General features: G+C 35.1%; 1 protein-coding gene across 8 annotated transcripts in view; it reads right to left on the reverse strand.

The window, feature by feature from the left end:
- The window catches only part of POLQ (DNA polymerase theta), a 98,767-nt gene that overhangs the window by 66,901 nt on the left and 5,293 nt on the right, over window positions 1-26,573 (reverse strand). For all 8 annotated transcript variants that reach the window (XR_011503174.1, XR_011503173.1, XR_011503172.1 and 5 more), the window contains 10 exons: window positions 25,444-25,552; window positions 22,389-22,608; window positions 19,984-20,131; window positions 17,725-17,871; window positions 16,158-16,370; window positions 11,095-11,237; window positions 9,208-9,412; window positions 8,724-8,866; window positions 1,629-1,822; window positions 590-714 (listed from right to left, as the gene is read on the reverse strand). Coding sequence is in view for 5 of the 8 variants with exons in the window: in XM_070508940.1 (XP_070365041.1) it covers window positions 590-714; window positions 1,629-1,822; window positions 8,724-8,866; window positions 9,208-9,412; window positions 11,095-11,237; window positions 16,158-16,370; window positions 17,725-17,871; window positions 19,984-20,131; window positions 22,389-22,608; window positions 25,444-25,552 (1,647 nt within the window). In the remaining 3 variants the exon portion in view is untranslated. The remainder of the gene's footprint in view (window positions 1-589; window positions 715-1,628; window positions 1,823-8,723; window positions 8,867-9,207; window positions 9,413-11,094; window positions 11,238-16,157; window positions 16,371-17,724; window positions 17,872-19,983; window positions 20,132-22,388; window positions 22,609-25,443; window positions 25,553-26,573) is intronic.

Consider the following 26,573-nt stretch of genomic DNA (forward strand, 5'->3'; position numbering starts at 1 on the left):
CAGCAGCCTAAGGTTTCTTTCCTAAGGGCTTGTAAGGATTTCTTGGTAAAATCAGACTCAGAACTTCCCTGTTTGCCTAGCTTAGAAGATATGGGTTTAATTTTATTAAGGCAGATGAGCGTTTCCTTAGAGAAGAGATAATATTTACAGCATTCAGACAGAAGTCCAGAAATCCCTCTCTATTTACCACCCTCCTCCTCAATAACAAGTATTAATTAGTAACTTGATGAGAAAAGAGAGACCACTGGGAACTTTGTGTGTTTCTTCTTGCAATGGGGGGAAAAAAAGAAGAAGAAGAAGAAGAAAAAAAAAAAACAGAAAGAAGAGAGATGGTCAGCAGTTGCTAAGGAATGGAATGGGACTAAGGTGGAGACACTCAGCTAGCTGCCAGTCGTCCATAGCAGGGTAACGGAACCCAGAGGAGCCACTGTTTTAGGTATTCTGATGATGACAAGAACTATACAAAATTATAGCTTGACATGATGCCCTCATTTTCAGAGAAGCTACAATAAAATGGAATTTGAAAAACAGTAATCTTAACTTGACCTCAAACCAGATTCTTAAATAAATGTGGAAACCCTTAACTGACCTGCATACACAGCAGCCGACTGTTGTAAAGATTGAATCTGTCCACGATTGCATCCATATTTCTCATTAATTTCCTTTAAGGGAACTTCACTGATTAAATCCAATAGCACAAGACTGGTAAAAAACCTGGAAAGTAAATCACCAAAAAGTATGGTACAACATCACTTATGTCTACTATGAAAGTACAATGTATGTTGTGAAACAAGTAAGAACCAAAAAGGCAAGAAAGGGTTTATACACTCTAAGAAAATACCTAGTAGGATATAGGAGTAGTGGACAAAGACTAAGATCTTTGTTTCTAAAGTAAGTTCTGACATAAATTAGTACTATAGCAAAGAACCAAAATCTGTATAACAAAAAGATTTCCTCTATATTCCAATACTGCTAACTAATTTCAAAGACTTGAAGGTTCAAGAAATGTGATGGTACAAAAACTTTAAAAAACTCTTCATACACAATTATATGATCATGAACTATTTCAATAAAATGACAGAATTTGATTATTAAAACCAGTGTTGATTTAAAAGGCAATAGTGCTACAAATAATTCAAGTATATAAATCCCCATAAAATTTAAACTTGACTGTGTTGTAAATAACATACTAGAAACTAATGCTTTAAAATAATAATAATTTTATTCTATTTTAAAGACGCTAAAAGCCTGTGCAATTTCCCCATCTGATTCTTTTAATTGGCTCTTCCCTTCTGGTAATGAATCATTTCTAAGGATGATACAAAACATATTCTCAAATGAAGCCACATTAAGCTGGGGGTTCTGATTCACACCCTCTTTAAGGAAAGGAAGTAATTAAATGTTCTACTTCAAAAGGTCTTCATATATAATGGTTTCTAAACTACAAGCTGCAAAGAAGAAACTAAAATATCAATAAATTCAGTAAACACGGGAAATTGAAAATTTTTACTATACTCAGGCAAAACTTTTATTTTATTGATAATTAAAGTGATTACAATTAACTGGCTATCTATTGTATATTCAATACTGTGTTAAATACTAGATAGTCCAAGCTCCTTCACACCTACCTTTTATGGATGGCCATTTGTCGGTGCTGTCTCTCAGTTCTGGCTACCACTTTTCCCTTCACACAGCGAGCCAAGAATCCCTCTTCAACTCCCACTAGCTCTGCCACTCGTTTCATAGAAGTTGGCAACTTCTCCCATAAACAGAAAAATCGATACCAATCAATAGTAGTCCAATCCTCAAACATAGGTGTAACCTAAAGGAAAGAAGCATCATTCATTAGCTAAAACTATTGCACTACAAAAGGAACAAAATTGTAACTGTAAACTTCATATTAAAAACAAAGTCTTCAATACTTGGAAAAATTTCTGGATGTGATAGTACCTCATTTTTATGGAAACTTCATTTATTCACAACTCATGGCCAAGAGAAAAGGAAAAGAGATCACTAAGTGTACAAACTGGATTTTAAAGAATCTAAGAACTTTACTCACAGACACTTTTAATCTCAATATCATAATGCTAAGTACAATCTTAAATATTTTGTATGATTTCCAAGAAAGAATCAGGAAAATAGAAAGAGAAGGGAGGGAAAGGGGGAATAAATATTCACAGTTGATACAATATATTATCTAAAAAGTTCGGGATTCAACAACAAAAAAACTCTGAGACATGAAAAAAGCCAGGAAAGTGTGTCCCAAACACAGGGGGAAAAAAACGGGCAAAAGAAACACCTTTGAGAGGTTCCAGATGTTGGAAATATCAGACAAAGACTTCAAAGCAGACATTATAGATATGGTCAAAGAACACAAGAAAACCGTGCTTAATGAAGTAAAGGAAGGTCTGATGACCATGTCTCATCAAGTAGAGAAAACGAGTAAAGAGAAAGAAATTATTAAAAAAAAAACTGAAATGGAAATTCTGGAGTTGAAAAGTATAAGAACTGAAATGAATAACTCACTGTTGATTTCAACAGAAGATGCAAGCTGGCAGAAGAAAAGAACAGCAAACATGAAGGTAGATCAATAGAGATTATGTAATCTGAGAGGGGAGAAAAAAGGAGGAAAATTAACAGAGCCTCAGAGAAATGTGGGAAGTATTAAGTACACCAACATATGCATAATAAAAGTACCAGAAGAATATAGAAAGGCACAGAAAAAACAGTTTAAGAAATTATGGCTAAAAACTTCCTAAATTTGATGAAAATCATTAGTTTATATATCCAAGAGACTAAGTGAACTTCAAATAATCAGATAAATTCAAAATGATCCACACTCACATGCATCATAGTCAAATGCAAAAAACCAAAAAAGAGAAAAATCTTGGAAGCAGAAAAAGAAAAACAACCACCATACACAAGGGAAACCCAATAAGATTAAGAGCTGACTTCCCATCAAAAACAATGGAGGCCAGAATGCAGTGAAATGACATATTCAAACTGCTGAAAGAAAAACAAATTGTCAATCAGGAATCTTATTTTCTAAAAGAAAGGTATAACACTAACATTCCTAGATAAACAAAAACCAGAAAATGTGTTGCTAGCAGATTTGCCTTACAAGAAACACTAAAGAAAGCTCTTCAGGTTGATAGAAAGTGACCTAAAACAGTATTTTAATTCCACATGCACAAAAAAGAGTGCCAACAAAGGTAATTAAGTGGGTACTTATAAAAACGGTTCTATTGCATATTTCCCTCCTTTCTTCTCTTGACTAATTTAAAAAGCAACTGTCTAAAACAATATGTATATAACATATAAAAATACAATATGTTGACAATAATAGCCCAAATAATAAGAGATAATAACTAAAATCCATAGGAACAAAGAAAAACATAAATCTAAAATAAGAATGTTAATGTAACAAACTCTATAAGCATAACATTTGCTCTCCTTCTCTTAGCTTATTTAAAAACATAAAATAACAATTATAAAAATGTATTGTTGGGTTTGTAACACATATAGATGTAACATGTATAACAGTAACAGCACAAAAAAAAAAGGAATAGGAATAAAGCTATACAAGAATAATGTTTCTATATCTCACTGAAATTAAGTTAGTATAAGTTTTAAGCTGTATATAGTAACCTCTTCAGTAACCCCATGGAAAATAACTCCAAAAAATATAAATAAAAATTTATTAAAGAAATTAAAATACTAGAAAATATTCACTTAATTCAAAAGAAATCAGTAAAAGAAGTACAGGGGAACAAAAGAGACATGAGATATATAGAAAATAAAAAGATAAAATGTGGAAGATGTAAATCCAACTATATCAATAATAACATTAAATGTGAATGGCTTAAATAATATAATCAAAGGCAGATACTGACAGACTGGATAAAAAACAGAATCTCCAGAATCTCTACTATATGATGTCTATAAGAGATACACTATAGATTCAAAAATATAAATGGTCAAAAGTAAAAGGAAGGAAAATACATGTAAACCAGAACCATAACAAAGTCAGAGTGGCTATACTAATAGATAAAGCAGACTTTTCAAAAAATATTAAGAGATCAGCGCAACATTATATAATGATAAAAGGCTCAATCCATCAAGTAGATATAACAAATGAAAATATATTCATGGCCCCAAAATACATGAACAGAACTTGACAGAAATGAAGAGAGAAACAGACAATTCAAAAATAATCATTGAAGACTTAAATACTCCCACTTTCAACAATGGATAGAACTAAGCAGAAGATCAACAGAAGACTAAACAACACTATAAATCAACTAGACCTAACAGACATCTATAGAACTCCACCCAACAGCAGAATGCCATTCTCCTAGAGCTCACATGGAACACAATCTCCAGGATGGACCACACACGACACAATAAAACAAGCCTCAATAAATGTAAAAGGACTGAAATCACATAAAGTATGTTTTCTGACAGTGGAATGAAATTAGCAATAAATAACAAAAAATTTTGGAAGTTCACAATCCCAGAATTAAAGACGACACTACTAAATAACAATGGGTCAGAGAAGAAATTACAATAGAAATTACAAAGACCTTGAAATGAATGCAAATGAAAATACAACATACCAAAACTTATGGGATATGGTGAAAGAATTGCTTTGAGGGAAATTTGTGGCTATAAATGCCTATATTAAAAAAGAAGAAAGATCTCAAATCAATAAGCTAATCTTCTACTTTACAACACTGTAAATAGAAGGGCAAAAAGTAAACCCAAAGCAAGAAGGAAGAAAATAATAAAGAGCAGAAATCAGTGAAATGAAGAACAAAAAATCATACAGAAAGTCAACTAAACCAAAATAGGTTCTGTTAAATGGTAAACTGAACTGGAAGTCTTAGCCAGAGTAATAGGCAAGAAAAAGGAATAAAAGGGATCCAAATTGGAAAGGAAGAAGTGAAACTGTCACTATTTGCAGATGACATGATTTTACATATAGAAAACCCTGAAGAATCCACCAAAAAACCTTTAGAAATAATAAACAAACATGGTCAAGTTGAAGGATACAAAATCAACATACAAAAATCAGTTGCGTTTTTATACACTAACAACAAAGTAGCAGAAAGAGAAATTAAGAATACAACCCCATTTACAATTTCAACAAAAAGAATAAAATATCCAGGAATTAACTTAACCAAAAAGGTGAAAGACCTGTCCACTGAAAACTGTAAAACACTGTTGAAAGAAATCGAAGACACAAAGAAATGGAAAGATATTCCATGCTCTTAGATTGGAAGAATTAACATAATTAAAATGTCCATACTTCCTAAAGCAATCTACAGATTCAATGCAATCTCTATCAAAGTTCCAACAACAAATTTTCACAGAAATAGAACAAAGAATCCTAAAATTTATATAGAAGAAAAGACCCCAAATAGCCAAAGGAACGTTGACCAACATCTCCCCCTGGCTCCCATACCCAGACCCTGGCAACCGCCATTCTACTGTTTCTGAGTTTGACTTTTTCAGATTCCACATATGAGTGATACCATACAATATTTGTCTTTCTCTGGCTGGCTTATTACACTTAACATAATGCCCTCTGGCTTAATCCATGTTGTCATAAATGACAAGATTTCCTTCTTTTTTATGGCTGAATGATGTTCCATTGTATATATAGTTGTAACATCCTATTTTAAGCTGATAACTTCGATTGGATACAAAAACTCTACTTTTACTTCTCTACCTTCTCACATTTTAGGTCACTGATGTTAACAATTTACATCTTTTTATATTGTGTATCCATTAACAAATTACTGTAGTTTCAGTTATTTTTAATACGTTTGACGTTAACTTTTGTATAGAGTTAAAAGTGATTTACACACCACCATTACATTCAGAATTCTGCATGACTATAAAAATACCTTTACCAGTGAGTTTTGTACATTCATATGTTTTTTATATTGTTAATTAACATCCTTTCATTTCAGCTTAAAGAATTCCTTTTAGCATTTCTTATAATGCTCATCTAGTGATGATGAACTTGCTTTGCTTTCATTTGGTAAAGTCTTTATCTCTGCTTCATTTCTGAAGGACAGCGTTGCCAAGTATAGTATTCTTGGTTGGCAGTTTTTTCTTTCTGTATTTTGAATATATCATACCATTCTATCCAGGCTTGCAAAGTTTCTCCTGAGAAATCCACTGAAAGCCTTATGAGGATTTCCTTTTTTAGGAAGGAATGGGTTTCCTTTATGATGAGCCTCTCTTCCCTTGCTACTTTCAAAATTCTCTGATTCTTTGATTTTTGACAATTTGATAATAATGTGTCTCAGTGAAGTCCTCTTTGAACTATTTGAGGTCCCTTTAGCTTCATGTTCCTAGATGTCCATATCTCTCCCCATATTTGGGAGGTCTTCAGCCATTATTTCATTAAATAGACTTTCTGCCATTTTCTTTCTCTTCCCATCGTGGACTTCAATAATGCATATACTATTTCTCTTTATGGTGTTCAATAAGTCTAATAGGTTTTTCTCACTCTTTTTCATTCTTTTGTTGTTGTTGTTCCTCTGAATGTATAATTTCAAATGACCTATCTTTGAGTTCACTGATTCTTTCTTCTGCTTGATTGAGTCTGCTTTTGAAGCTGTTGAATTTTTCAGATCAGTCATTGTATTCTTCAGCTCTGGGATTTCTATTTGTTTGTCTGTTTGTTTTTAATGGTTTCTGTTTCTTTGCTAAACTTCTCATTCTGTTCATGGACTGTTGTCCTAACATTGTTTAGTTGCCTCTCTGTTTTCCTGAATAACTTTCATTAAGAGAATTATTCTAAATTCTTGGTCAGCCAGTTCATAGATCTCCATTTCTTTAGGTTTAGTTATCAGAGCTTTATTAGTTTCTTTGATGGTGTCATGTTGCCCTGATTTGTCATTATTCTCGTATACTTGTGTTGATGTCTGTGCATTTGAGGAAGCAGTCACCTCTTATAGTCTTTATAGGTTTGCTTCAGCAGGGAAAGACCTTCACTACTCAGCCTAGCCTGGAGTTCTCCAAGGGCCAGCTGGTAAAGTCCACAGAAGGGCAGGCAGGGCTTGCTGCCAGGGTCTTTGGTTGGGTAGGGCCACTTTCTCAGCTCTGCATTCAGACCAAACTGCTGCCTGGGCTGCCTGGTCAGGTGGGACTGCCACCTGGGCTCCACAGACACATGTGGCTGTTGGCCAGGCTCCATTGTCAGGTGGACTCACTGGCTGAGCTCTGTGGTTGGGTGGGGGCCACTGCTTGGGCTCTCTGGTCAGGCAGGACCACAGACTGTACTCCCTGACCAGGTGGTGCTGCTAGTGACTCCATATTCAGGTGTGGCCAGAGGCTGTGCTCCACACTTGGGTGGGACTATTGGATGAACTCTGTGATCGTGTAGTATTCCAGGCTGTGCTCTACAGTCAGGCTCCCTGGTTGAGCAGGGCCGCAGGCTTTGCTCAATTTGCTTCCTGGCCAGATGGGGCAGTCAGTCTGGCACCATAGGCGGGTGGAACCGCTTGCTGGGCTCTCTGATTGGGTGAAGTGGCTGGAAAAGATGTAGTGCCACCACCATAATCCACAAACTAATCACTGTGAGTTCCACCCCTCTTATCTGTTCCTAGCTGGTCTCAGGTGGTCCAGCCTTGCCTATTCCCTCAGTGTTTCCATGAGGCGAGGGAGAAGTGGACCTCCTTGGGAACTCCTGGAATGCTAGTGAAGCTGGATGTCTGCCTTGGGTTCTCTTTTTCATACTGGAGAAACTGTAGGCCCAGGGCATCCCTCTCAGTGTGGCACTGTGCTGGCTTGGGGGAAGGGCAATGCAGTCAAAGTGGAACCACTGCTCTTAGCCTTCTAATGTGCCTTTTCTTAGCTTTTGTGCTCCAAGAGAGTGTTTCAACCTCACTATGAGGTTCTGGGATTTTTAGAAAGGTGTTCTTGTCTGTGATTAGTTGCTAATCTGTATTTTTGTGATGAGGACAGAGCCAGGGACCTCCTATTCCACCATCGTGCTTACCTCACTCCCCACACCTGCTCTTAACTGGCAAAATAAAGTATTTCCGCCCAGGTTCTTGCCAAAGAACATGATCTCAAATTCTATTTTATCTAATCCTTATCAAAATCTTTGTTATAAGAAATAATATTTATAAAAGATTGTCTTTTATAAAGTTCTTTATTGCATTCATTATAGAGATTATATCAAGAATATAAGTCTCGTCATGTCTTTTTAGGACTAAATTTCTCTTAGGCAATAAAATGCAGTGCTTTTCCCAACTTTTTTGTTTTTTATCTTATGAATTTTTACTGTAGTTGCTAGAAAGCCCAGGACCAAAGTTGGCCATGGCAATTTACATGACTAAATGGCATGCAAGTGTATGTACCAACTTTTGCTTGAGTTTTACATTATGATCTTATCTTTAATTTCCTGATAGCTCATTGTCCTTTGCTGTTCTCATGTATACTGTAAAATACGTTTTTTATAAATCACTTCAAATCCTTTTTGAAAGGAAGCTGGATAAAATAGATAAGTAGGCAAATAGATTAAAAGGTCACTAGAAAATTTGGCTTATTACTTTAAAACAATTCTCTTCTTACTTCTTTTTCTCTATTCCCGCTACTAGCCTAGTCAAGGAAAACAGACAAGATGTTCCCTTAGGGGATCTTCAATGTTCAGGATTCTATAAATGTATTTCCATTTTCACAATAGTGAAAAAAACAGAACTTACCAGATAGACAATATGCAGATCATTCTCTAAAACAAAGCCCTTCATTGCTCTTTGAAGATCAGCAAAAATATCTAAAGTATCAGTTGGAGCAAGTGAAGAAGAAAGAGTTGCCGAACCAAGATGTGTTGGATGATATACCTTTCCTGGTTTGGAGGTGGGAGTAGGAAAATAAAAGACAAAACGTTAAAAGTAAAACAAAACACTGTCTTTCCATGTTGTGTAATTAACCTTTTAGGCTCTGAGGAATTTTACAAACAGAATCTTGCCCAATGCACAGATATTTATGAGCAGGCTCTATGCTAATTGTCTGATGGTTACTGAACATAACATTGACTTACTAAAAATGAGTTGACACATTACTTGAAAAATCAGTTTCCTTTTATACTGCCAGAAAAGTCAATTTCCTTTTACTAAGCAGTCTTACATGCTCTAAGCCACTAAAGATGAAAAAGTGAGTACACTGCAACTAAGAAGTCATACTTACCTTCTGTTCCATCACTAGCTTCGGTAATCTGGATGAATTCATTTTCTAGCAGCCACATTACACAGGCCTCAATTGCTCCAAGTTGAACAGAATCTTGATTTTTCTGAATTCCCTGCTTCCCATCTTTCATACTTGCAGCCAAAAACGTGCAAGAAGCATAAGTCTGCATATCTTGTGATGTACTTGCCACTCCACCAACTATTACCTGATAGAAGAGGTTTGAAATTTTCTGTAACTTTTTAATTAGACATGTAGGCCCTCACGATATAAAAGTAATGAAGTGATTTTATCTTAAAATCTTCTCAGCATCTTAATGTAGAGACTCTTTATTAACTCTTCCATCATCACTCATTATAAATGTAGATAACACCTACTGACAACATGAAAAGTTTTCTTTAAAAGTAGATAAACATTTTCTCATAAATGAAAATAAATAAATTATTATCTATCTGAAATGTGAGAACTAACATCTACAAAGGAGGTATTAATGGCTCATGGTCATGTACCACATCAATTCTTCTCATCTTTCCTTCTGAAATATGCGGGCATATAGGAATGCTAGTACTGAATACTTCCCACCCAGAAGAGTGGTGGAAATAGGTGTAGAAAAAGATGAAGTCAGTCGTGTCTTGTGGATATCATTTTCCTGCAACTAGTCTATTACATATACTAATTTGCTCCTTGCCTTCTTTCATTTAACATATATTGGAAACATGCCAAATCACCCTAACCAGAGCTATCTCATTGTTTTTAATGACCACAAAGCATAGTTTTACCAAGATTTATTTAGTATCAATGGTATTTTGGTTGTTCCCAGTTTTTTCTTATTACCAATAGTGGTATAATAAATATTCTTGTAATTTAATTTGATATAATTTCACAAATACATCCCTAGGTAAAATTCCTAGATGTGAATATGCTAGATAAATGGATAAGTGCATTTTTTTTTAAATCTTAGTAGGTATGGCCAAGTTGCCCTCTAAAAGAGTTTCATCAGTGTATGAGAGTACCTACTTTCTACATCTTTACCAACCCTATGTTATCAATTACTTTGTGGTTTTTTTCCAAACCATGAGCTAAAAGGGAAAAAAAGAGTATGAATACAGATACCAGTATCCCCAGCACTGGTTCTGAAAGCAACAGCAAGGCATGCTGGTATATGAATAGAAAACTTTTCTGGATGAATACATGAAACACTTAAAAGGGGTTACCTTTGAGGACTCTGTGCAGAGGTTTTATTTTTCACTTTGGATCTTTCCATACTGTTTGGAAGTTTTTCTTTTTTTCAGGTGAGGAAGATTAGCTCTGACCTAACATCTGCTGCCAATCTTCCTCTTTTTTTTTTCTCCCCAAAGCCCAAGTACATAGTTGTATACCCTAGTTGTAAGTCCTTCTAGTTTTCTATGTGGGATGCCGCCACAGCATGGCTTGATGAGTGGTGTGTAGGTCTGTACCTAGGATCCAAACCAGCAAACCCCAGGCTGCAAAGCAGAGCATATGAACTTGAGCACTATGACACTGGGCCAGCCCCTGAAACTTTTAATCATGTGTATTTGTAATTTGATTGTATTGTAATGTCAACAGGTATTATCTGGATAGAGAAACTAGGGTCCATTTTTATCAACCTTTTTTAAATTCAGAAAATAAGGACTATCTAAAAAGTTTTTTAAATCTGGCATTTGGTTTTTGATTCACTGTTTTGAAACAGACTGATATAGCCCTAGCTGTATTAAGCTCCAGGAAATCACTATAGAAAAATTCAGACTTGGGAAGGCTACAAATAATCTCCTAAAGAAACACACAGGTAAGATTTTTCATATATTAAAGTTCTACCATTGTATTATAGTAAAAATGGTATAAATGGTAATTTAATGAACTCTTTCTTACCTCCAGAATAGCTCTTATCATGCTCGCAGTTACTTCTTCTCCTTCTCGTCTCCGCAGACAGCTACAAACAGGTTTTAGAGATCCCTGAAGTAGAGCTATGCCTTCTGATTTCTCAGAGTTCTTACAAACTAATATACTCTCACCTATAACCAAAACACCATACATTTGCAAAATCCCCACACATTTCCATAAGATATCTGCTAAAGAGAATTTAAATTGTCTTACTTGTTTAAAAGGAAATAATAGATGACAGTGGTTGTTATGGTCACAGAATTATCACTAATGTTTTTATTTTCTGAACTTTGCATTGAAGGGGATCAGAATACACCACATCAAATATGCCACTTTGGCATAAAGATTATTTTAATCTGAAGGCAACTGGAAAGCAGCAAACACAGAAAGAGCTCTTCACCCTCTCCTTATTTGCCTACAGGCAGGACATAAATTTTTCTTTGTGAGGTATTCCCCTTCACATCTCCCACAGCAGGAGAACAATTCTTATCACTGAGAACAGAAAGTCAGCACGAAGATGGGTCTGCACAAACCTTACCAAATAATCCTTAACTTCCATTAGTTTCCAGAATATTTACCTTTCTACAATTTACCACCCCTAGCAGCCAAAATCCCTTTTCCTTTGTATTGTCACTTTTCCACAATTTATCACCCTTTGTTAAAAGGGTATATTAGCCCCCAGCATCTAATCATTTCTTTTGGTCTTTACTTCTTTTCTCTGTAGGCTTCTGTACACATAAAAAATTAAAATATTAACATCCAATAAAATATGTATGCCTTTTCTCCTGTTAATCTGTCATTTTTCAGTTTAATTTGAAGGCACTAGCCATAAAACCTAAGAAGGTAGAGAAAAAGGTTTCTCCCCAACTCCAGAATTAACTATTATTATTGAATAATTAAGTATATAAGAGTAATAGAAGTATTTTGAAAACTAGAAAGGAAAATGCAAATTATTACTATTTATACATGATGATAATATAAATTCAAAAATATTTATGGAGGGGCTGGCCCAGTGGCGCAGCGGTTAAGTGCGCACGTTCTGCTTCTCAGCGGCCCAGGGTTCACTGGTTCGAATCCCACATGCGGACATGGCACCACTTGGCACGCCATGCTGTGGGAGGCATCCCACATATAAAGTAGAGGAAGATGGGCATGGATGTTAGCTCAGGGCCAGTCTTCCTCAGCAAAAAGAGGAGGATTGGCAGTAGTTAGCTCAGAGCTAATCGCCCTCAAAAAAAAAAAATATTTACAGATACCTAAAAATTACATTATAACATTCACTAATTAAATGCTTAGGTTATTGTGACAATCAAATGAACAAAAACATGTGCAAGCACTTATAAAGTAAAAACGTATACAATTTATACAAACATAAACTATTATTATAATAATTAAGACTAGAGAAAACCATAATCTTTTATTAAAAAATTAATCCAGGGGCTGGCCCCATGGCCAAGTGGTTAAGTTTGCACGCTCCGCTGCAGGCAGCCCAGTGTTTCGTTGGTTCTAATCCTGGGCACGGACATGGCACTGCTTGTCAAGCCACGCTGAGGCGGCGTCCCACGTACCACAGCTAGAAGGACCCACAATGAAGAATATACAACTATGTACTGGGGGACTTTGGGGAGAAAAAGGAAAAAAATAAAATCTTAAAAAAAAAATTGACTTCAAAATTTTAAAAAACAAACAAAAAAAATGAATCCAATAGTTGCGGAAAGGAAGCAGGTAAATAAGATGCTCAAGAGACAAAATGAAGGCTATTTGCATTAGAGAAAAATAAAAGTGACACTGTGGTGGTATATACTAATCACCCAAGGCAGAGACTAGATACAGATGATGCTTTCCGAACACTGACTGCCAAATTGAGAATCAAAATAGGACAAATATAAGGGACTATAAAATTGATGACCATTGGTTATTCATCCAACATATAATAACAAAAATATAGGGCCATAAAAAAAAAAACAGGTGAATAAAATATATCACCTGGCTCTTATAGTGACTACAAAATAGCCCAGCTTAAGACAAAAAAATTTACCTAGAAGATGGATCAACTAGCATTAGCAGCAAGGTTAAAGCCACTTTGGGCTGATTCTTCAAGAAAATGGACAACTCTTTTTCAGGATGATCAAGATTTATGAAAATGCCCAAATTGATGCCAGTATACATGTCCAGGTTCCTGCTCACACCTGTCTGGGGAGGTAGTAACTATACCACAATAGAGAAGTTAATTAGCATCAAATTATTTATTACTAACTATTTAACTTGCAAATCACTATTTCGGCACAAAGCACCATCATCCTACACTGGAAGGTTCCAGGAAATCCACAGAAAGATTAAAGTGTAATCTAAATAAAACATCATGAACTGTCCAGGAAACATTATCATTATTTATAAAATGCATAGAAATGGCAAAGATGCTACACAGTCCAAAAGCATGAACAAGTATTTACATCTTTGTAGTTGATGTAAAACACTATGTTTGCACATTCCCCACTTGCTGGAAGTTCTGAGCAAACCATATGCCATCCTGAAATGGAGCATTATACAAAGCCAAAATCTCAGAAGCTTCCAGGATCTCAGAAACAAAGTTATTGTGGTATATTTTAGTTTTGTTGGAATGTTATCTGACTTAAGGCTTGATAATTAGCCAGGGCACCAACCTTCCAATTACTCTTCCCCATGAGAAAGATAAGCACAGCTAAGAATGTAGAAAGGCAAATAAAACCTCATCTTCTACCTGATCTTAAAGATCCTTTGGACCTGAAAGAAGAGTATCTGTGTAAAATAAACTTACACTCCACTCTCCAAAGCTGTGAGTCTAAGAAATCAGAGCTGGGGGAAGCGCAGAGGGAGGCAGAGAGAAATGGGAAGGGCATGTTTAGTCTGTTCCCCTCACTCTTTAAACATATACATGTAATCTGCATATTTTGTAGGTAAAGTAAAAAACAGAAGCAGGATAAACTTCTTCAATACCTATAGGAGAAATCCAATGAGTTGGTAGGTTTTTTTTTAACACCAAAATTTTTAGGGCTTAAAAGGGGGGCAGATCAATAGCTCTTCAGAGATTATAGATAGAAGAGTCATTTATTGCCAAGGCTGAGACTTAATGGCTATTCTCTCATTCCTCCTTTAATAAAACCCCTAAGTGCTAGCTGGGCACATGGCCACTTAGCTAAAGATTATATTCCCCAGCCTCTCTTGCAGTTGGGGGATGTAACCATGTGACTAAGTTCTGGCCAATTGTATGTGAGAAGAAATACTACATGCAGTTTCCAGGAAGTGCCCTTAAAGGGCAGGACGTGTCCTTTACTGCCTCATCTCCCCTTTCTGATGGCTGAAATGCAGATGTGATAACAGAGACTGGAGTTGCCATCTTATACCATGGGAAAACTAAATTGTTGAACATGGAAAAATAAACTAGGAGACTAGGTCCCTGACACTGGAGTCACTATATCAGCCCAGATTACTTACAATTCTACTGTTATATGAGAAGAAATTAACTTCTACCTTGTTTAAGCACCTATTATCTTAGCTTTTGTTACAGCAGTGAATTTACATTCTAACTAATCTAGTCCTCAATAAATTAGTCGATTCTTGTTATTGGTGGTAGTTACGTTCCATAAGTCACTGCCAACGCTGAATTAGGGAATACTGAACCAGTGCTCCCAGGGAAAATACAGGGGTAGCTTCCCTGAAGCCTCTAGACACAACATTTTCATTAATCAATCAAAACAAAATCTTGTTTTATATGTGTTTCTGTTTAAAGACACCTTATTTAACACATATTGTCGATTTATTAACATTGAACTCACAGCCAACAGTACTCTATCTTACGGCTGAACCAAGTTTATCTAACATGCTTGTTTTCTCTGTAGGGCACATCACAGCCTTCTTACACTTAGGAACACTAGACAGCACCTCAGCACTATGCCTGGGGGTCATTTTAAACAGTTAAATCACCAAGAAAACGCAAAAAAATGTGAAAAATGTGGCAGAGACTCAAATTTTTCATTGCCCTGCACATGTCCACGAAAGCCCCACAAGTACTGATTTGGGGGTCAGGAATAAATTTTAGTAAGTGGACAAATTCACAAATATGAAATCCACATAACAAGGATTGACTATATTTGGGGACTTCACGTGACAAGTCAGTTATTCTAAAAGTCACTTCCTCAGTATACTACCCAGCTTTTGGTGCCCAGAATATTCCACCTATTTTCCCATTAATACTTTGCCTTTTATCCTGGATATCCTAATTTCTCTTCAGTAGTCACAGAACTATTTGCCCGTTTATTTGATATACAGTATAATATTGGAGTCCATAAACCACATCCTAGAGAAGAAAGATGAGTGACAGAGAACGTTCCTCCCAAGGTTCTTTAATGTAGAAGACTCATAACAACGTAGTCACACCCAGAAGAATGTAGCAGGTTATAAATAATATTTGCTGCTAACTTGATATTTAATTCAAACAAGCCTCCTCTTCATTGCTTAAGACAAAACTTTTGTTTGGATTGCTGGTAATATTATCATTACTTGCTGTACAAGATAAGAAACTGAAAAGGTGTTTTCAGAGCCAGCACCAATTTAGAGAGAAAAAGATGGTATGTGAAGCTCCTATTCCCAAAGTCTGAGAGTGATTCCCAGTTCTCAAGATCCCTATTTGAACTGTCTCTTAGAGAGAACTAATACTTATGAAAATTACTCCTTTTGTCTGCTAAATAGTAGACTATATTGGAAATTAAAAATTATCTTCCAGCTAAATGTAATAAGTCATCTTGATTAACATTACTGAATCAGTCCATTGCACATAATTCAAAAGAAAATCTTAATTCTCTTTTGAGAAAATTAATGGTTGACCACAAATGAACATTATAACTTTTATACTCATTATAAATATTAAGTAAATCCAAAATGATGACATTAGTGCTTAGGATAACAAAGAAATATAGCATGATGAAAAATGGTTGCCAGGCACTGGTCAAATTTCAAATAGACTGACACTGGCCTTAAGCAATGCTTCTACAATTAAATTCAAACTCACTTACCAACTGTGTCTACTCCTTTCCTGCCAGCACGACCAACCATCTGCTTATAAGTAAGAATATCTAGAGGTCGACCACTGAAAATAGGAGTCCGAATAATTACACGACGTGCAGGTAAATTCACCCCAGATGAAAGAGTAGAAGTTGCTGCCAAGACCCGAATCTGACTTTGACGAAAGGCTCCTTCAATGATATCCCTCTCCTCAAAGGTAAGACCTAAAAAAACAAAGTTACAATAACACATATTTATTGACATATAATGAAAATTTTGTGCTCGATCACTTACAAATGGATCTGAGAATCTGCTACAAGACTCCAAAGATTTTTTTCAAGATACTGTTATGACTATAAACAAGAAGTTGTCACAGTCTATTTATTTAAGAGTATAATCTGCCACCCCCAGCACATTTCTATGTCTTCCAAACCAGGGGTTGGCAAACTTTTTCTGTAAATATTTTAGGCTTTGTAGGACAGATGGTCTCTGTTGCAACTACTCAGCCCTACCATTGTCACATGAAACCAGCCACAGAACAAATGGGCACGACTGTGCTCCAATAAAACTTTATTTTTAAAAAAAATGGTGGGCTGGATTTGACCAGCAGACTGTGGTTTGTTGAGCCCTGTTCTAGACTGAACTCCTTGAGAGTGGAGACATGCCTTATTCATCACAGTATCTTCAGGACCTATCCAACACTGTGGTCATGCATAGTTTTGACATAAATAAATGTCTGAAGAATAAATACATGAGTAAATGAAAAACAGCCTATAGGATATATACTTATCTGGCTTCTTTTTTATTTTATTTAAAAAAATAAAAAAGATTAGGGCTCTAGTTTGTAAGTTAATTGGCAGATCCACAGGTATTCATTTTATTAGTATGCATAAGTTATATACAATGAAAATATTCTTTTGTATGTGTATGTATATACATACATATATATATATACATTTAAAAATTTATTTACATATAGCATGATAGAAATTTTATATAAATTGAAAAGGTTAAATTCCTAATCTTAGAAACTATATATTCTTAATCATATCCTTAAGCACATATGATCATGAACAGACCACTCCCTGAAAGAAGTTAATTCAGTGACTGTCGTAATTGTTGCAATTTTGACAACCTATTTAATTTTTAAATATTCCTAGCTCTCTCAAAATACAATATGACATGTTCTAAAATTAATTTGATTTTGATATATTCGTGAGAATATTTCAATACTCCTTGAGATAAAATGAGACACTCAGAATGGCATAAAATTAGGGAAGCAAGTACCACCCTAACCTAGATTTTAAGGAAACAAAGTATAAAAAGGTAACAATTTTAGAATTTGCTTCCACAATTGTACAAAAAAGCATATATCTAGTATTTATATACTATACAGATAAGTAAATCTAAACACGGTCATTTTACGCTTGTTTAATCTCATTCACACAATTCCTTAAAATGAAATCTAAGAGTATTAAGTGTGGTTAACAAGAAATCAAATGCACGCAAATATAAAAATGAAAAAATTATGGGGATTTTTGGGGGGGCTTCTTAATAAGAGATTATAAATATGGATACCTGCATGATGAAATGCTACTCCCCATGGTACAGTTTTTTGTAATACAGTGTCCAGTCCTGAAGGTGAACGTTTTAACTGATCCATCACTTCTAGGAGGCCCTTTTGTTCCAATATCACTGGTGGAAGTTCAGACAATCTTACCAATCCTGCCACAAAAAAATTATCAACACTGTTCACTTCTGGCTGGATGTCTTTAAGTGCCATCTGCCTAAGCCATGAAAGATCTGAAAACTAGGGCAATGATTCCAAAACTACTACATATAATAATCACCTGCACAGCTTTTAAAAATACTGATACCTGGCTCTCACCCCCAGACATTGCGATGTAATAGGGTGCAACCTGGACATTAGAAATTTTAAAATCTCCCCAGGCAATTCTAATGTTTACCAAAGTTTAGGAAACACTATACTAGAGTGAGATCAAACCCACAGGAGGGGATCAAAGGAACCAGCTGAAGGAAGGCGAGGATTACAGATACTGACTACCACTCACAGCCCAAAAATCAAAATCCCTGCTCAGAGTGTGCCCCACTAACCATCTAGGAGACTAGTTCTATACGACAATTTTTTTAGCCTCTTTCGTAGCAATGTGGTAATTAATCACACTTTACCTTCTGTTTTTACCTCTCTGTGTAAACTTCTCCCCCAATAAGACTTAACTTTCTTAGATGCAGGAACTATGTTTTCTTAAAGAATTTCCCAGAATTTTGGGTTTCTGAATTAGTAAAATGTCTCATAAAATATATTTTAATGTATCTCATACTTTTTAATTTTTTAGGTAAACTTTTCTTAAAATTTTGATGACCCACAAAGGGTTGCCAATGTTTTATTATGCTAAGGACAATTAAAAATTGTTTTAAATTATCATTAATGAATATCTTTATTTAAAAAGAAGAGTCATTTTAACATAAAAAATTAGTAGGGGTAATTTCAGAATTTAAACTTCAGCTTTATGAAAAATGTGCTGCCTTGCCTTTACTTTTCTCATGAAAATTTCATCATTGTCCAGGCTCCAGGTCCAAGCACTAGGATTTGAGAACCACTGCTATAAATCAAAATAACAGAACCACAAGCAAAGAAAATAATAGTAATGTTTCTAGTTATTAAGGAATATAAGTTATCATGGTATAACATAAGGAATATAAGTTGGCATAGTACAGAAAATATCAAGTAAGAAGGAACTAGAAGAGATATTATAATGTTGGAGCAGAGCCTTCTCATGATGCCATTGGCATAATAAAGTCATAAATATCCTAATATTCTGTGACCAGAACTGGTCTCTGTCTTCCCTACACTTATCTTGGACCCCAAGGGACCACAGCCTAGTAAAAGTGGTGAGGGAACAGTGCACATCCTAGAATCAGTAAAAAAATAAACTAATGATTATAGCCATACACTAGATCACTATTCAGCAATAAAAAAGGGACAAATTGATAAATGTAACAACTTGAATCTTAAAAATATCATGCTGAGTGAAAGAAACCAGACATATAAGACACATACATACTACATGACTTCATTTATATGAAATTCTTGGAAAAGGCACAACTAGTCTAGAGTGACAGACAGCAGATCAGTGGTTTCCTGGGGTTGAGGACAGAGGAGGGAGATTGACAGCAAAAGAGGAAAAGAGAACATTTTGGGGTGATAGAAATGTTCTATATGTTGATTACAGTAGGAGTTAAACAGGTATATATATTTGTTAAAATTCATTAAGTTTCACACTTCAAATGGGTATATTTTACTGTATATAAATTATACCTCAATAAAGCTATTTTAATATTCATGTGTATATATAAACATATATGTGTATATATATATATGTATGTACGTATATATGTGATTCTTTTTAGAGTTTGGAAATACAAAGAAAGATATGGCTGCTTTCCCCAGAAAAATGTGTTTATGTGAAGTTTTATATACAATTTAGGGGCTTCAAAGATCACCCTCGCAAAGCCCATGAATCCCAGATGAAGAACCTCAGTATATACCTGTACAAATCCAGTATCATAACAAACTGAAGATTAGCCTGAGTGTGTGTATACGTTGTCTACAGGGAGGATAAGGAGAGGAGGAATCATAAAAGCACAAAAACATTTTGTAATGTTTTGTAATGTAAAAAAGTTTTGTAAAGGAGTGTTGAGTGGGCAGGTGATGGCAACAATGAAAGACAGCCATGCTTTGCTAATATAATTATTAATATTACTTTCAAGCAAATGTACTAAGTATGGAGGCTTTCATGTCCATCAGTAACTTACCCTCAGCTTGATGGTGTAGATTGTAAAACTCACGGGCAATGGTATCTGCCAGCTTTTCACACCATTTCTTTGATGGACAGAAAAGTAATACTGAATGGTTATCACGAACGGTCTCATAACATAAACTAACAATATGGTCCTCATCTCCCTAAAAAAGAAAGCAAAATAGCCACTGCAGTGATTTTTCAAAACATTTTCACATCAGTTTAAAGTCACTCATTTTGCTTCAGAGGGAAGATTTCTACTCAAAGTCATAATAGAAATCTGTTACAAAGTCAGTAACAAAAGGAAAGAAGAAATAAACTTCATTATGATGTAAGGCGAGAAGAAAGTATTTCTATTCACTCGACTAATATTTAATGACTTCCAATCCTCAGGGGATGGGGATATAATGGTGAGCGAAAGAAAGTCAAAGTCCTATCTTCAAGGGTTTTAGGTCTCACCGGGGAAACAAAGTGCTAAACAAATAAATGTAAAATACAATCATAAGACGTACTATAAAAGAGAGTTTTATGATGTTTTGAGGCCTCATATTTGACAGAAATATCTGAAAGAAAGGTTTCCCTGAGAAAACGATGATTTAGCTGAGATATGAAGGAGGGGAGGCATCATCTCAATGAACGGTAACTGGGAGACAGAGGAAACATTTCAAGCAGAACAAAGAGCATGCCTGAATGCCCAGTGGTGGCCCAGAGAGTTCTAAAAACCAGAAGTTATCAAAACTGGGTTAATTAATTCATCCATCCATTCACTCATTAAACAAGTATTTACTATGTGCCAGATACTGTTCTAGGCACTGGGGATGGAGAACAAAGCAGAAAAAAAGCTCTGGCTTCAGGGTATTTCTGCTCCAATAGGAAGACATAGATAATAATGAAAACAAGATAAGTAAAACACAGCATGTTTGATTTTGAAAAGTGCTTAGGAGAAAAATAATACAGGGAAAATAGGGATCAGGAAGAGGAGGACATTGAAATTTAGATAAGGTGGCCAGAGAAGGTCTGAGAAAGTGACATTTGAGTAAAGGTCCAAAGATGAAAAGAGTAAACCATACTGATGCCTGAGGGGAACAGCATTCCAGACAAAGAAAATTTGAGATAGGAGATTCTTGGCATATCATGGAACAGCAAAAAGGCTGTGGAGGGAGGGAGAAGGAGTATAGCAGGTGAGGTTGAGAGCATTAGGGGAACAGGTGCAGACCATGCAGGGCCCTGTAGGCTACTACAGAGACCTTGGCTCTCATTCTAAATGAAACAGGGAACCATCACAAGTTTTTAAGTAGAATGGTTACATAACCTGATGTTCATTTTGAATAGATCACTACCTCCTGATTTAAGCATAGACTGTAGGGGACAAGGTTGGGAAAGAGAGATCAATTATGAGGCTATTCAATAATCCAGGTAAGAGTTGAAAGTGATTCAAATAGGATGGAGGCATAGATATGGTAAGAGAAGAAAAAGATTAACAGGAGAGTAAATGAATGTGTTTACATATATATTTATTGAGGTAACCAAGGCATAGTCAGGTGAAATTTGCGGTACAGAGCAAAGCAACTGAATAAGATTCCATCCCAGGCATACAGAGGCTACAAATGCATAACTATGAGGGTACTGGAACACATAAATTTAGACTTATTCCCAGCTCTAAACTTACCCTAGCTATTTCAGTACTCAGAGGCACAGCTCTGCATAAAAATAGATGCCTCACTCCACAGATGATGAGCTAGTTCTTTAACCTTAGGATTAAAGAACCAGGCTCAGAAAAATACTGTGAACTAAAACTTTTTAAATGTATTTAGGGTGAGGAAGGGAATTTATCAAGCACTTTCCAGATGCTAGACAATTTTTAAAAATCATATTTCCTTCTTACAATATTAAAGATAAATGTTACATCTCATTTTATAGATGAAGATACTACATTCAGAGAGGTTTTATGATTCAACCGATAACACAGTCATATCAAGTATCTCTATTAAGTATCAGAGGTAGGTCTGTGTGACTCCAAAATAATGTCTTTTCTACTCTATTAAATATTATACCTACCATTTAACAAAAGGTTAATTTTCCCACATTAATGTTTAATGTAAACTAAGCCATAAGAAAAATCGTTTCCCAGTTAAAAAGAAAAATCTACAAAATTAGTCATTTTTATTACTTATAGGAAATGATAATCATTTAAATTAAAGGCACAACTGTATTTCCTCTCTCACCATCATCACCAATTCTTTAAGATGAAAGTTATGAGCTTATTATTAATAATCCTTCTAATGGGTATGTAAGGTCTATTTATCTACTTTGCAATCCCTAATTTAATCCATAACATAATTCAAAAACTGTTAACAAGTTGCTAGAAAATGAAATCACATACAAAGTATTGGTGGTAGTGATGTAAAAATACTGACTTACCTTCACTTGCAGCGTGGGTTGAAATTCCCTCACAAGCTTCATTGAAGAGTCATATATGGAATTTCCAATTTTTACTGACTCCAACAGTGGTACAGGACGAAAGTTGGTGTGGTAGAGTTCAGCATTCAACCAGGAAGCCACAAGCTCCAAATTAGGAAGAGTAGCACTCATGCCAACGATCTGCACGGCATCAGACAGAGGACTGGATAAATGTGCCTGGCTGTGAAAAACAAATTAAAATGATGTTAAAAGATACATAGCGTTAATTACAAATATTGCTCCTAACAATATTCTTGGTTATGTCCTTTGGTATGTACATGCTTACATTTCTTTAGGGTATATAGCTAGAAGTAAAATTACTGGGTCACAAATTATCTTCAATTTTATTAGATAATGTCCAACTGTTTTCCAAAGAGACTGTACCAAAGTAACACCCCCACAATCCATGTGTTTTTATTGTTCCACAACCTCGTCACCACTTAGTATTGTCAATTTTTTTATGTTAGCTATTTTGGAGAATGCGTGGTAATATCTCTTTGAGGAGGTAATTTATATTTCCTTGGCTACTAATAAGATTAAGCACCATTTCATGTTCATGGACCATATGGATATCCTCTTATAAATGCTTGTTCAAGCTCCTTGCCCAGTGATATACTGGGTTGTGTTTTTCTTATCAATTTGTAGAATTTTTTTAATGTTCGGGATAACGACTTTCCTCTTTTATTAATTTTTGCTCTTTTCTTTATTATTTCTTTCCTTCTACTTTCTGTGGCATTATTTTACTATTCTTTTTCTAAGTTCTTGAGATGGATAATTCATTAATTTTCAGTCTCTCTTCTTTAATGATATATACATTTTTATATTATCAATTTCACTTTCAAAATAACTTCAGTTGCATTTCACAAGTTTTGTTAGGAGATATTTTTATTATATTTCAGTTCAAACTATCTTCTAATCTCTATTTTGATTACTTTTTTGACCCCAAAATTGGTCAGAATGTATTTAATTTCCAAACATGGGCATTTTCTAGTTATGCTTTTCTTATACTTATTTCTGGCTTAATTCCACCATTATCAGAAAATATATTTTAGGGGCCGGCCCCGTGGCCGAGTGGTTAAATTCATGCACTCCACTTTGGCGGCCCAGGGTTTCGCTGGTTCAGATCCTGAGCACAGACATGGCACCGCTCATCAGGCCATGCTGAGGTGGCATCCCACATGCCACAACTAGGACCCATAACTAAAATATCCAACTATGTACTGGAGGGATTTGGGGAGAAAAAGTAGAAAAAAAAAAGATTGGCCAATCTTAAAAATATATATATATATATATTAAATGACTTAAATCCTTTAAAATATGTTGCTTTATGGCCCAGTACATGGTAATTTTTTTTGGTAAATGTTTCCTATGTAACTGAAAAGAATACATTTTCTGCTTTTATTTGGTAATTGTTCTACATACATCCATTAGGTCAAATTTGCTAATTGTATTAATTATATCTTTTATAGCCCTACTGATAGATGATTATCTGCATGTTTTCTCACATACCATGAGAGATGTATTAACATCTCCCTTAACTGAAAGGCAAGAGCTCCCAGATTGAAAGTCTACTGAGTACCCAGCACAATGAATGAAAACAGACCAACACCAAGACACGTCAGTGTGAAATTTCATATCACTGAGGAAGAAAAGGAGCTCCTAAAAACTCCAAGAGAGAATAAAAAAATTTATACACAGGATGAACAATCAGCATGGCATTGGATTTCTCAGTAGTAATGAGAAAACGAAGTAATCTCTTGAAAACACTAAAGCAAAAATATTTAAAATCTTGACTTTCATACCTGGATAATCTATAAAATAATTCCAAGGCATTTTCAGATGTGAATTTTCAAAACATTTATACCCATTATAGCCTGTACACTGAAATAAAGTGGAACTTCCTGGAAGATATCCCTGCTAAAAATAGGCAGTAAATCAAGAGAAAGACATGTGATCCCAAAAAGGGGACTCTGATTCAAGCAAACAAGAATGAGAACAAATGATTATGATAAAGAAAGATCCCAAGATAACTGCTGTGCAGCACATATATAGATTACCTACCCAGACTAGAACAACTCCAAAGCTTTTAGGAGAAACTTCCTCAAGAAGTGAATTTGGTAGAATAGCAAATGTTTTGAAACATTTTGGGTGGAGATTTACATAAATGGGGAAGAGGCTAGGGAGAAATCAGTGATAACTAAACCAAGAAAAGCAAGCCATCAAACAAAAAAGACATTTATTAATTTCACTGAAAACAAAAAGTTATTTAGAAAGTAAAAGTAACCATAATACACTACATGGCTCAATTGACAATTGCATTTATACAGTCATAATAGTGTAACACTGAATACTGATCTAAGTAAAATTATGACATAACTATATTTGAGCAATAGGAAGATGATGAGAGGATAAAAAGACACTGTAGGAGTTCGGGGAGGAGATTGGTGGGGTGAGTAAAGAATATAAAAAAAAGCTAGATATTCATCTTCCATAGTAAGAAGTCAATATATAATGTGTAAAACTAAAAACTCAAGTCACTGCATTTAGAGATACCACTGTAAATAAATATTTTAAAAAGCTGTAAGAGCTGAAAGTAGCTGCCTCTGGGAGTGAGGAATTAGGAAATGATATTTTTCAAAATTAATCTTAACTACTTAAATGTGTGTATAACTGACAAATACAAAAACTAGACTTTTAAAATCCTATCACAAAGTGGTGAGCAGTCAGAAACTTAAGAATGTTTACAAAATAACCTAAAATCAATTTCAGCCTGAAATACTTCTTTTGGAACAAAAATGAACTGCTGTACATGAGTTTGTTCTAAATAAGTACTATTCTCCTTTTTTCTTCTTCTTCTTCTTCTCCTTTAATTTATTGGACTCACAATTATTATGCACTTTCGCAGACACTTTCTCAACATTGTTTGAAATTTCAGGAACTCAGTTATTTAAATATATGTGCATATATATAAATATATAAAGTTATTTACATATAAATATATGTCTCAGGTACTTACCGAGATGCTGATTTCTGAGTAATATAGCAAATTTTGGTCAGCAAAAGTTCCAGCAGATACCCTCGATGAGAGTCTCCCAGCATATGCAATTCATCCACAACCACCATTCCTAAGGAGATTTTCCAGATACTAGGTTTTACAGAATTTCACAATTCCAAGAGGTTTTTTGGGTTTTTTTGGTGAGGAAGATTGGCCCTGAGCTAATATTCATTGCCAATTTTCCTCTTTTTGCTTGAGGAAGACTGTCACTGAGGTAACCTTTGTGCCTGTCTTCCTCTATTTTGAATGTGGGACACCGCCACAGCATGGCTTGAGCAGTGTACAGGTCTGCGTCCAGGATCCAAACCTGCAACCCCTGGGCCACTGAAGCAAAGCATGCCAACTTAACCACTATACTACCAGGTTAGCCCCCTCAAGAAGAATTTTAAAACACTTAATATCTTATATCTTATACAGTAAATAGCTGTCATTATAATACATTGCAGATGATGCAAATTTCTAACCATAAAACAAAACTCAAGTTCCATTTAATGGACAATTCTTTTCCAAGATATTTCAGGTATCAAAGAGGTCCTACTACAATGTATTACAGATCTAAAAACCAGTGATTCACTAACTCTGGGTGAACTCCGCGAAAACTGCCTCTTGCTACTTAGACACTTCTTAATGGGCAACGTTGTAGAAATATATGTACAAAATGAGGTATCAAAGACATCTATGATAGTCATTCAGTGTATTAACTTTTCTATGGGGAAAACGGCCAGGGCAAGCTTACTGATGTTAGAAAGTTGCTTAGAAAAACAGAATCAGATCAAGAAGAAAGAAATGTTTTTAAGGGATGTTTTGGTTTAATTATGGTAAGCTAAGTGAGTCACCCTACTACAAGGATAAATATGATCATAATCTCCTTTTCCACTACTTGGAGAATCAAACCAGTCTATGCACTTGGAATAATGCTCAAGAATTACTGAAAATTTAGTGTCAACCAAAGCCTTCTTTAGTTAAACTTTTCATAATATCATAGATTCCACATGTACTTGGTGTCCCTTCCACAAATTTTCAGACTATTTCCTAACGACATATGATGCTCCTTTTCCTCAACAGTAAGCTAGCTCCAAATCATACTGTAT

Source organism: Equus asinus, chromosome 5, assembly GCF_041296235.1.
Source record: "Equus asinus isolate D_3611 breed Donkey chromosome 5, EquAss-T2T_v2, whole genome shotgun sequence".
NCBI classification, from domain to species: domain Eukaryota; kingdom Metazoa; phylum Chordata; class Mammalia; order Perissodactyla; family Equidae; genus Equus; species Equus asinus.